Here is a 10,332-nt window from a genome sequence, read left to right as displayed (position 1 = left end):
ACCCACCATTACAGCTGGGTGCCCTGTGTCCTTACAAAGATGATGGGCGACCGGTCATCATTTTGATATTTTCTCATGGAAAGGAGGGGACGTTTGCAATCCACATGGGCCTTACGAAAGGAAATAAGCCTAGGTGTAATGATGTATGGTTACGCTCGCGCTACATCCACTGAGCCAAAAAGACTTAAGTATTCCGCCTCGCCCGGAATACGCGTAACATGCTTTATATACCACATGTATTGTAACGGCGGCACCCGTTACACTAGGCTCCTAACAACGAAGATATTCAAACAGGCAATTGGGAGCAGTGCACCAAAAGCTGGGCTCTGCCTAGTTACAACAGCCTGCTATAGTGGTGGATGTAACGGGTGCCGCCGTTACAGTACATGTGGTATATAAAGCGTGTTACGCGTATTCCGGGCGAGCCGAATACTGTAGTCTTTTTGGCTCAGTGGGATGTAGCGCGAGCGTAACCGTACATCGTTACAGTGGATATGCGATTAATGCAGACTTGAACATCACCACTCTTGCTGCACAAGCGAAGTGGAAAGAGAGTCTTTCATGGCCAGTTAGTGGGACTATCCGACGTCGTTTTTGAGGATCTCCTTTCGTGACAGCCTTAACCGACACACTTTTGAAGATTACTATGGAAGGCTTCAACACTGAAGAAGTGGATGACTACGATCAAAGTCCAACTTATGCAGGACTTGTTAAGCTAGTACGCGATGCTGTCCAGGAAAAGATCCTAAGATGGAACTTACGAAATCAGGGACTCAAATTTCAGTCCACCATCCTATGTTTTCGTCGCAAGATGACCAGTGGGAGATGGAGTATTCAGAGCGGACAGGATTCCCTCTAAACAAATTCAAGGAGAGGTGGTTGCAGCTAAAGGCTGCTGGAGAACAACAAGAGCCGCCTGGAGGAGAATATCAGTTTGGTCCAGGAGAACGAATCTTTAGCTACGATATGCTGCTTACACAAGTCAAGGGACACGCACGCAAATATTTAGCTAGCAAAACCTGGTCTCGATGAGCAAGCAAAAAATGTGGCGCTTCATGGCTCCATTAATCGTCCACTCGAGGGGGTTGAAAGGCCTACGCTTATGGGCCTAGTACAGATGCGAGACTCTCTTGACTATCGTATGAGCCAAGTTATGGGGGCGGCAACGGCCTACAAGAGTTTCTGGGAGCTCGACATGCCAGATTGTGAGGAAGTCGATATTAATGCTTACTCTGGTCCAAATGTACCAAGATCATTTGACCTAGTCTGCGAGTACGCCCTATTTGACGAGCCAGCAACACTACAGGGCCACAGTTATGCGAAAGGGTTAAAGTATATCGCGTGTTGTATAGCTGAAGCTGGTTGGAACCAGGCTGAAGCTACAGCTAAACTTGATTCTTTGGTAAAGTACAAAGGTAAACTACGATGTTAAATTTCTCACTTTATAGCATGAAAAGCTAACATCTCTTTTAGAAGCAGTTGTCCGCGCTTCGGGCATCCCAAAAGTTTATGGCATGAGCCGTCTTCTGTCAACGATTAACACGAAGATATTCAAGTACGAATGGGAGATCCGGCAAGAACTCAAGACAATCTCGCAGCGCACAAAGCGAAGGATCCGGGCGATGTCCCCCGGCAAGTCCGACACACCACGCCAAAAAGGTCTCCCAGGTGAGTGGATTGAAGATACCGCTACGGCTGACATGGCAAGGTTAGGCCTCTGTGGTGCTGGACCAAGCAGTCCTGGTCCTAGTTATAGTGGACCAAGCAGTCCTAGTTCCAGTCGTGGTGGTGCTGAACCAAGCAGCCAGTAGGGATATATTCGATGAGGAAACCTCATTCAGCTTAAAAAAATCGAGAGGACAAAAGAGAAAAAGACTTCAAAACATATGCTTCGAGTTGGCGTTCGGCTGCGAAGGTTGATATGAGAAAACAGAAAAGGGCATTAAAAAATGGGTTGGCTGTTGCATTTGGCTGAGGAAAATGGGAGGATGAAGTAGAATAAAACGATGATTTTCACAAACAACATGCATGAAGTGACCATCAACGTGGAAAAGGGTGTGCTGCCACACTTTTATGTACTACATGATACCTCTATCATGGTGACTTGGGAAATCTATCGGTGGACTTGAGATATAGTAGTTTGTTTGTACATGACTTCGCTGTCTGCCGCGGAAATAGTGGCGCTAATCTCACATATATCGTACATCCAAACTCTCCCTTCTCTGCCGCGCTATGGAGCCCAAGCTTCTAATGCAGCTCGTACCCGTCTATCCCTTACCTTCCCTCATACTGGCGCCCTACCAAATCCCCAACCACTTCTTAACCTGCCTCTTCTGCTTCGGCTGCTCCACGCTATCCTCTCCCGCTTCCATTGCTTCCTGAACAGCGACAGGAGGTGCCTCCTTGGCAGTCCACCCACCAAAGCCCTCTGTCTCCAACCCATGCGCCTTCCTGTACTCTCCCCTCTTCGCCACATCCTCCACCCTCCTCTCTCTCCTCTCCTTAGTCTCCGCGCTCCTCGCCTCGGTATCCAGCCTCAAAACCTCAAACACCGTCCTCACCGTCGCAAAGGGGTGCCATATCGCATCCTTCGGCTCCGGCAGGAGATCCCCAAACTTCGAGTCCCGTCGCAGACTAACCAGGAACGTGAACCCCGCCAGCGACGACAGGACTCCAAGCGTGATGTAGATGTGGATGCTGCGATTGTTCAGGAACCAGTGCATGAACGTCCCCTCGGGGGGCATCATGGTAGGGTATTTCTTCGTCTTCTGGGCTGCGATCTCGGATTCGCTGAGCGGGGGCCGGGGTACCGCACTGTGCGGTTGGGTAGGCTCTTGCCGTGCGAGGGCGGGTTGAAACGTGTAGGCTTCTCGAGGACGGGAATTTTGGAGGCAGGCGCCTTGGGTTTTGTGGCCTTTGTGGAAGCGGCTCGGATGGTGCGGGAGGTGGGCGAGGTGAGACGCGGGCGCCAGGTGGAGGGACCGCGGGGAGGAGAAAGCGTGGGATTGAGGCGGACATTGTTCCGTGTGTTGATTGCCTGTTGTCCTGGATAGGCAATCTTGAATGGGCAGTATAATTTTACCGCGTATTCCTCAGTAGTAGTGTTGCCAAAAAGAGCCGCACGAACAAATGGCTCAGGAACAAAAATATTACGGGCGCCGAGATAGGCCACGTGCGTTCTCCGCGGCACTGTTTGTTCCTTGACCCGAGGTCTCCCGAGACGGTTGAATACAAAAATGACAAAGTCGAGCCTTCTGATTGGTGGATCAGCACAACATGTGGCTGGGGGGCCGACTGATGACTGGGAGACGCTAATTTCTTGGTTTCCTGGCCGTCATGTCCGGTTTGTCCTGGGTAAGAGAAAGTTTTTCGATTCCTCCTACTTAACTTGCCTTACGTCTTGTTTTAAACATACAACAAACAAACACCTTCAATCGCTTTTATTACCTTAATACTTATTCAAAATGCCTTTCAAGGACGGTATGTAGTCCCGTTTTCTTACGCACTGGCTGGCTGTGCTGGGAATCATCGTTTGCGCAATTTATCCACGGCGACGGCGGTTTTCCATTGAGATGGAGGCGATGCCTGGGATGGGTTGAAGTTTGTCCTGGGGATGCAGAGATGCTTGGTCAATGGCATGCTGGCTTCGACGAGTGCCTACGATGAATAGATCTGGCGAAAGAGACGATGCACTTTGCCCTCTGTCAACTTCGAATTGCCATCCAAGCAAGGGGGAGACAGCTATCAACAACAGCCTCTCCTGCCTCATCTATCTCGAAATCACTCGCCAGCCAATGCATAACATGCCAGATATCCTCTGAAGCGCCATTAACTCATCGCCAACCCCGCTGCCAACTTTTTCTCGTTACCCTCGGCACAGCCAAGCCTTCACCAACTCCAGAAACAGACAACTAACGCATCACGTAGGAGACTCAAAGAAGGGTGCCAACCTCTTCAAGACCCGTTGCGCACAATGCCACACCCTCGGTGATGGAGAGGCCAACAAGATCGGCCCTAACCTCCACGGTCTCTTCGGCCGCCAAACCGGCGCCGTTGAGGGCTTCGCATACACCGATGCCAACAAGCAGAAGGCTATCACCTGGAACACCGATACTCTCTTCGAGTACCTCGAGAACCCAAAGAAGTACATCCCTGGCACCAAGATGGCCTTCGGTGGACTCAAGAAGGAGAAGGACCGCAACGACCTGATCACGTAAGTTAGCCACAGCCGCTGCCAGCTCGAAACAATTCTAACAAATCCCAGCTTCCTCCGTGAGGAGACTAAATAGACGGGGACGCTGATGCTGTAATGATATAAAAGGCTGTACTTGTACAATAGGTTAGATAGCGTTGGCTGTTGGGTGGGAAAAGATCTCCTCTTTAACATCGCGTGTACGTCCTGCATATCATATAGAATAGATGAGTTGGGGCGGAAAGGTTTATTTCAATAATGTTTGTAACTATGCGCTGCGCTCTGCTCATGCTTGGGTTCCTCTATGATTCTTCTCATCCAAACGCCTTGCCGATGTTCATGTCCATCCATAATAGCCCAAGTAGTCATCTAGCCATATGTAACCTTTATCTCGTCGAATTCAACTAAGGCACTCACATATACACAAATCAAGACGCCAACATCGCTTGCCTCTCCTCTCTTTGCTCTTCCCTCTGCTTCTCCCTAGCCCCCGCCCTCTCCTTGCTAGGCAGCTTCGTCGTAGGCACACTCGGCATCACGCCTGTAACTTGCGCCTCTAGTGCCTCAAGCTCATCCTCCACCTCATCCTCATCCTGATTCGAGATCTTCCCTCCCAACATATCACTGACCTCCTACTCAAACATTAGCAACCGCTTCACACTCACTTAATAAACAGCACCAAACATACCTGCTGATAAGCCACCGCCTCCGCCGTCTCCCCCATCAACTTCTCCACCTGCTCTAACCCTCCCATCTCCTTCTGAATCTCCGTCAACACCCTCGTCCCCTCCCTCAGCCCAAACACCACATCCTTCTGCACCAGCGCAAACTCCACACTACTCGTCAGCACCTCTAGCTGCTCTAGCTGCGCATCCGTCTTCGCCAGCAGACTTTCTTGGTACTTCTTCCGCCGCAGCGCCAACAGTGCACGCGGACGGTCACCCTGCTTCAGCAGCGTCGCTGCAATAGCGTGTTCTCGGGCTGTGATCACCGTAATCCGCTTCTGGTATTTATGCAGCCTGTCGCGCTGGATTTTGAGGTTGAGAATCGCCCTGGGGAGGGGTGAGTAAGGCATACGAGAGGGGCAGGCACGTACTCATCTTGCGCGGACGGCTTGCTGGCAGTACTGCCCATGGCTGCTGAATCGCGGGGTTATTTGAAAGCGACGAAGGCGCATGCTTCGGCTGGAATCTTATAGTTGTATTGTCATTGTCAACGGTTTTTTGTGTCTTGGAGGCCCTGTTTTCGGAGCAGAAGGTCGAGGGCGTCATCCACCCTAAAGGCGGTCGGGGTGCGATAACGGAGTTGCCGGCGCGATTACAGGGGTGCAGTTGGGAAAGTCAAAAAGTTTGGACGGGGAACACAACATCACCGATCGGTGCGACTTCTTGGGATTTTTGACTTTGCAAATCTACGTGTGACTTATGATTTATCGCAGCGATGCCGATTAGAAGCGGCCAGAGGCCAAGTTTGACGCAGAGTCTTGATCGCGAGGTGGGTTTTGCGAGAAAAGTTGTGGGGAAATATTCTAATCGCTACAGATATACCAAGTTGTTCGCAAAATCGCTGACGAGCAGGCCGAGCGTGAGGATGGCGGGAAGAGGCTTTCTACATCGGTAGTATACGACAGCATTAAGAATTCGAATTCAAGTCTTAGGCGCAGACCGAAGAAGTTGCTCGATGACTCGATCGACCGTGTTCTACTAGTTATAAAAGAGGAGCAGGATGATAGCGAGGCTTCGCTGGATGGGGATTTTGATGGGATCGCCGATGCTGTACCTGTACTGAAGGAGCACAATGTCATGAATAGGAGCATTACGAAGTTGTGGGCGCAACCGAAGGCATCCCTCACACCGAACACACAATCAGATGCCTTAACGACGGGACAAACTACACCTTCAACTCCAACCCAGGCACTCGATGGAGATGCGACGACGCCGGGCAAGGCGGACAGACATACCAATGGAGAGCCGCACAAGAAGCGCCGCAAGGCAGAGAGAGAGCCAAAGAAAGAAGTCGACCGCACTCCACCCGCAGACATCTCCCTCGCCAACCTCGCGGTGTCGACGCAGTGATCGAAGAGCTGAACGAACTCGTCGCCATGCCCATGCTCTACCCCGAAACATACCTCCGTACCGGCATCCAGCCGCCCGCGGTGTCCTCCTCCACGGCCCGCCCGGATGCGGCAAGACTATGATCGCTAACGCCTTCGCATCCGAAATAGGCGTCTCCTTCATCCCCATCTCGGCGCCCTCGCTCGTAGCCGGCATGTCCGGCGAGTCTGAGAAGAAGATCCGCGAGATCTTCGACGAGCGAAAGAAAATGGCTCCCTGTCTTGTCTTCATCGATGAGATCGACGTTATCATGGGGAAGCGTGAGAGCGCGCAGCGTGAGATGGAGAAGCGTATTGTTGCGCAGATGCTGACGTGCATGGACGACATGGCGCTGGAGAAGACGGACGGGAAACCTGTCATCATCATCGCTGCCACCAACAGACCCGACAGCATTGACCCCGCGCTCCGCCGCGCGGGACGCTTCAACAAGGAAATCAACCTCGGCGTACCAAACGAGGCGTCGCGAGAAGATCCTGCGTGCGCTGACGCAAAAGCTCATGTTACCCGATGAATTCGACTTCCTCAAGCTCGCCAAGATGACTCCCGGTTTCGTCGGCGCGGATCTCAATGATGTCGTCTCGGTCGCCGGCACAGAAGCGATGAAGCGCATGATGACAGCTCTCAAGCAGCGCGTCGTAGACACCCCCCTAACTCCCCCAACGGCACTCACAACAGATGTCATGGAAATCGATAGCATCCTCACTGCCGCCTCTACCTCCGCCACTACTACCACCTCCACCGACCTAACCGCACACCCGACCCCCCTCTCCGCCCCACTCCGCCTCCTCCGCAGCCTCGTCAAGCACGCCGGCGAAACACCCCCCGACGGAGACTTCTCAATTACCTACTCCGATTTCCTCGCCGCCATCCCCAAAGTCCAGCCCTCCGCGCGCCGCGAGGGATTCGCTACCATCCCCGACACGACGTGGGCGCACATCGGGGCTCTGCACACCGTGCGCGAGCAGCTGACTATGGCCATCATCGAGCCCATCCGTCGCCCCGCCGCCTTCGCGCGCGTGGGTATCACAGCCCAACTGGTGTCTTACTCTGGGGACCGCCAGGGTGCGGTAAGACGCTCCTAGCGAAGGCGGTAGCGAACGAGTCGAAGGCGAATTTCATCTCCATCAAGGGCCCTGAGCTACTAAACAAGTACGTCGGCGTCCGAGCGCGCAGTCCGACAAGTCTTCGAGCGCGCGCGCTCCTCCGTCCCCTGCATCCTATTCTTCGACGAGCTGGACGCTCTCGTCCCCAAGCGCGAGGACTCGTTGTCTGAAGCAAGCAGCAAAGTCGTCAAACACGCTGCTCACCGAACTGGACGGCCTCAGCAGTCGCGCGGGCATCTACGTCGTCGCCGCCACGAACAGACCGGACATGATCGACCCCGCGATGCTGCGCCCGGGCCGCCTGGGGACGAGCGTCTTCATCGACTTGCCGAATGCCGATGAGCGGGTCGAGATTCTGCGCGCGCTGTATGCGAAGGCACTGCCGGGGGCGGTGATGGAGGGGTTGGAGGAGGTGGCGAGGGATGGGAGGGCGGAGGGGTATTCGGGGGCGGATTTGGGGAATTTGCATCAGGCTGCTGCGGTGGCGGCGTTGAGGAGGGATGGGGGAGTGAGGAGGTCAGGATTGAGAGGGTGGATTGGAGGTTGCGCTGGGTTCGGTGAAGCCGAGTGTGAAGGATGCGGGGAAGTATCGGAGGTTGAAGGAGAGGGGGATGTAAAAGAGGGGGGGGGGGGTCGTCTTGGGATGACTTGATGGTGGGGTTATGCATTTTTTAGGAGTTTGAGATGGAGATAATGGATGTTGGTATTTGTCTTTGATTATGTGCACCTGTGAAGTCTATATTATACATGTTTTGGCCGTCGACAAAAGTCCTCCAACCTTTAATGCCTCATGCTTCATGCCTTGCGTGTCTATGCTTCCATACAAACAGTGCAAACAAAGTATATGCCTCATGTCGCAGAAGGGCCGACATATGCTCTTCCCCAACCGCCCTTCCCGCGCGCCAAGTTGTTAATTAACAACCCCCGTCCGTCTATATAAAGCCACTCTGCCTTTCGTTCCTTCCCACATTCTCTCGTTCTTTCCCTCTTTTTATCCATCCGCCGTTCGTCCCTTCCCTCCTTCCAAGGCGTCAGTATACCTCAAACAGCCCAACATATAATTGCGACCTACCATTCGTCTCTCGTATCCCCTCCACGCCAGTATTAAAGCACATGACTTCAAGCCGTTGAATGCCTCGTCCTAATCGTCCACCAAATAGTTCGACCTCCAGTCAATCCAACACAATAACCTCCCCGGTCTTGGCGTACTCCCCGAATACATCTTCGGCCCATTCGGTGCCGGCCCAGGAGCGACTTCATACCGCACCTTGCCCCACGGTCTAACCTGTCGCGCTGCATATCTTGGATCTCCGATGTCCTCCGCAGGCCGTGTACGAACTTCCCGGTACTGCTGCTCTCGTGAAGGGCTAATATGACAGAGGATAGCGTCAGCGAACTGACAGGGAGAGAGAGAGAGAAATATAAAACACTAGACTTACACGCGTCGATACTCTACAGGCTGCGGCTCAAAGTCGCCGTATGGACGTTCGGCTGGTAGGAGTCTGGCTGGTAAAGCAGAATGGGGACGTTCAGCTGGTAAAGGCCTCGCTGGTAATTCTGGACGCGGACGCTCCGCTGGTGGGGGTCTCGCCGGCAAATACAACGGTACAGGGTCACGAGACTGGTACTCTGCCTGCTCGCGGGTCACTCCAACAGGGCGCTGATAGTACTGTGGCTCCTGAGCAGCATAGCGTTGTTCATACGCTCCCGGAGGGCGGTTCTCAGACACATAAGCAGTCGGCCGCTGCTGCTCTACAACTCGCTGCCGCATAGGCGCCTGAGACTCACCTCGCTGCGCACGATCATCTAATGAAAGCTTACCAAAAGCCGCATTATGGTCTGCCACGTGCCTGACAGGCCGGAGCTCTCTAGGCGCCAGAGGCTGCTGAGACATCATAGACGGCTGGCTATCAACGACAGCATTCTGGGTAAATGCGTGATCGTAGCGGCGCTCCTCTATCCCCTGGGATGACGCGGCTGATGAAGACGAAGGAAAGAAACGGTCATCTGCACGTGGCACTGGACGGAGACGAACATACTCGACGCCCGTGTTGGCAGGCTGAAAGACGCCAGGGTCCGCAGCTACGCGGCGGCGCTTGGGCACGACCTCGGGCTCGTCGTCGTAGATGACGTTGGAGTGGACGGGGAGGGGTCTGAAGCGCTTGGGCTCAGGCTCACCGCGTGTGTACAATACCTGTTCTTCATGAGCCCGCGGTGGGGCGTTCCTCGCCTGGCGGACACTCATCATGACTGGTGATTCTCTCCTATCCGGCGGTCGCTGGGCAAATCGCCGCGCTCAATGGATGGGGGCATCGTGCGGACTGAATGGCCGAGTCATACCGGCTAGCTGGCGCGGTTCTCGGCTCGCGGTGCCTCGGATCTCCAAGGTTCACCGGTTTCAGTGACTATGGGCCGGTCCACATATTCATAGGTGGACCTGGGTGGTGGGTCTTTGTACTGATCAAGGATGTTGGACCTCAACATTACCTCGCGTTGCACGTAGTGGCCCTGTTCTGGTGCCGACTAACAGTGCTTGTTGGTATTGGACAGATTCCAAAGGTCGGCTGACAGGTAACTGCTTCCTGTTATCAGTACAAATGGTACTCCCTCCTACGTTGAAACTTACTTCACGATATCTGGGCTGATTATCAACAACGTTTCTCTGTAAGCGTTGTGGCTCTTCAGCAGGCAGACGTTCATCGCCGCCATAAAATCCGGATACATTATTGGTCAGTCTGTGAGCATGTCTGGACTCATTATTCCTCCGGTCATCATAGGACGGCTGTCTGACTGGTGCTGCATGCGAAGCTTGTTGCCTCTTCTGGGCGTCTTCCCAAGCCTGGTAACGCTTGAAGCCTCGCCTTGCCTGCTTATCCTTCCGCCCTCGCGCCTGCTTGTTGTTTGTCTTCGAACGTGTGCGTGT

At 53.6% G+C, this 10,332-nt stretch overlaps 7 protein-coding genes across 7 annotated transcripts; 4 read left to right on the top strand and 3 right to left on the bottom strand.

Moving 5' to 3' along the window:
• Nucleotides 1-646: 646 nt before the first annotated feature.
• VC83_09508 (uncharacterized protein) lies at nt 647-1,811 on the top strand (the record flags this gene model as incomplete). The annotated part of the gene is made up of 3 exons (XM_024472922.1): nt 647-718; nt 1,010-1,415; nt 1,474-1,811. The coding sequence occupies 3 exons, from the start codon at nt 647-649 to the stop codon at nt 1,809-1,811; spliced, it is 816 nt and encodes a 271-aa protein (XP_024319509.1).
• Nucleotides 1,812-2,297: 486 nt separating this feature from the next.
• VC83_09507 (uncharacterized protein) lies at nt 2,298-2,744 on the bottom strand (the record flags this gene model as incomplete). The annotated part of the gene is made up of 1 exon (XM_024472921.1): nt 2,298-2,744. One exon carries the CDS (start codon nt 2,742-2,744, stop codon nt 2,298-2,300), a length of 447 nt encoding a protein of 148 aa, XP_024319510.1.
• Nucleotides 2,745-3,337: 593 nt separating this feature from the next.
• On the top strand, nt 3,338-4,449 carry CYC1_2 (iso-1-cytochrome c). The gene is made up of 3 exons (XM_024472920.1): nt 3,338-3,480; nt 3,928-4,213; nt 4,265-4,449. The coding sequence occupies exons 1-3, from the start codon at nt 3,465-3,467 to the stop codon at nt 4,287-4,289; spliced, it is 327 nt and encodes a 108-aa protein (XP_024319511.1). The 5' UTR covers nt 3,338-3,464; the 3' UTR covers nt 4,290-4,449.
• On the bottom strand, nt 4,440-5,428 carry VPS20_2 (ESCRT-III subunit protein vps20). Its single transcript, XM_024472919.1, has 3 exons — nt 5,289-5,428; nt 4,881-5,244; nt 4,440-4,824 (listed from the first exon to the last, which is right to left on the bottom strand). The coding sequence occupies exons 1-3, from the start codon at nt 5,324-5,326 to the stop codon at nt 4,621-4,623; spliced, it is 606 nt and encodes a 201-aa protein (XP_024319512.1). The 5' UTR covers nt 5,327-5,428; the 3' UTR covers nt 4,440-4,620.
• Nucleotides 5,429-5,542: 114 nt separating this feature from the next.
• On the top strand, nt 5,543-6,267 carry VC83_09504 (uncharacterized protein; the record flags this gene model as incomplete). Its single annotated transcript, XM_024472918.1, has 2 exons — nt 5,543-5,686; nt 5,734-6,267. Exons 1-2 carry the CDS (start codon nt 5,633-5,635, stop codon nt 6,265-6,267), a joined length of 588 nt encoding a protein of 195 aa, XP_024319513.1. The 5' UTR covers nt 5,543-5,632.
• Nucleotides 6,268-6,293: 26 nt separating this feature from the next.
• On the top strand, nt 6,294-8,026 carry VC83_09503 (uncharacterized protein; the record flags this gene model as incomplete). Its single annotated transcript, XM_024472917.1, has 5 exons — nt 6,294-6,324; nt 6,417-6,751; nt 6,801-7,373; nt 7,480-7,917; nt 7,973-8,026. The coding sequence occupies 5 exons, from the start codon at nt 6,294-6,296 to the stop codon at nt 8,024-8,026; spliced, it is 1,431 nt and encodes a 476-aa protein (XP_024319515.1).
• Nucleotides 8,027-8,550: 524 nt separating this feature from the next.
• On the bottom strand, nt 8,551-9,663 carry VC83_09502 (uncharacterized protein; the record flags this gene model as incomplete). The annotated part of the gene is made up of 2 exons (XM_024472916.1): nt 8,849-9,663; nt 8,551-8,776 (listed from the first exon to the last, which is right to left on the bottom strand). The coding sequence occupies exons 1-2, from the start codon at nt 9,655-9,657 to the stop codon at nt 8,551-8,553; spliced, it is 1,035 nt and encodes a 344-aa protein (XP_024319514.1). The 5' UTR covers nt 9,658-9,663.
• Between the last annotated feature and the right edge of the window lie 669 nt (nt 9,664-10,332).

The sequence above is a fragment of the Pseudogymnoascus destructans genome, assembly GCF_001641265.1.
Source record: "Pseudogymnoascus destructans isolate 20631-21 unplaced genomic scaffold scaffold_64, whole genome shotgun sequence".
NCBI lineage: Eukaryota > Fungi > Ascomycota > Leotiomycetes > Thelebolales > Thelebolaceae > Pseudogymnoascus > Pseudogymnoascus destructans.
This window is presented reverse-complemented; position numbering and strand designations above follow the sequence as displayed.

What these genes read in the sequence shown, in the direction of transcription:
- CYC1_2 (XM_024472920.1), top strand. An exon ending in GACCGCAACGACCTGATCAC is followed by an intron (nt 4,214 to 4,264) that starts GTAAGTTAGCCA and finishes AACAAATCCCAG; the next exon opens with CTTCCTCCGTGAGGAGACTA.
- VPS20_2 (XM_024472919.1), bottom strand. Translation starts at nt 5,326, where the DNA reads ATGGGCAGTACTGCCAGCAAGCCGTCCGCGCAAGATGA. An exon ending in AAGCCGTCCGCGCAAGATGA is followed by an intron (nt 5,245 to 5,288) that starts GTACGTGCCTGC and finishes ACCCCTCCCCAG; the next exon opens with GGCGATTCTCAACCTCAAAA. An exon ending in AGGCGGTGGCTTATCAGCAG is followed by an intron (nt 4,825 to 4,880) that starts GTATGTTTGGTG and finishes ATGTTTGAGTAG; the next exon opens with GAGGTCAGTGATATGTTGGG.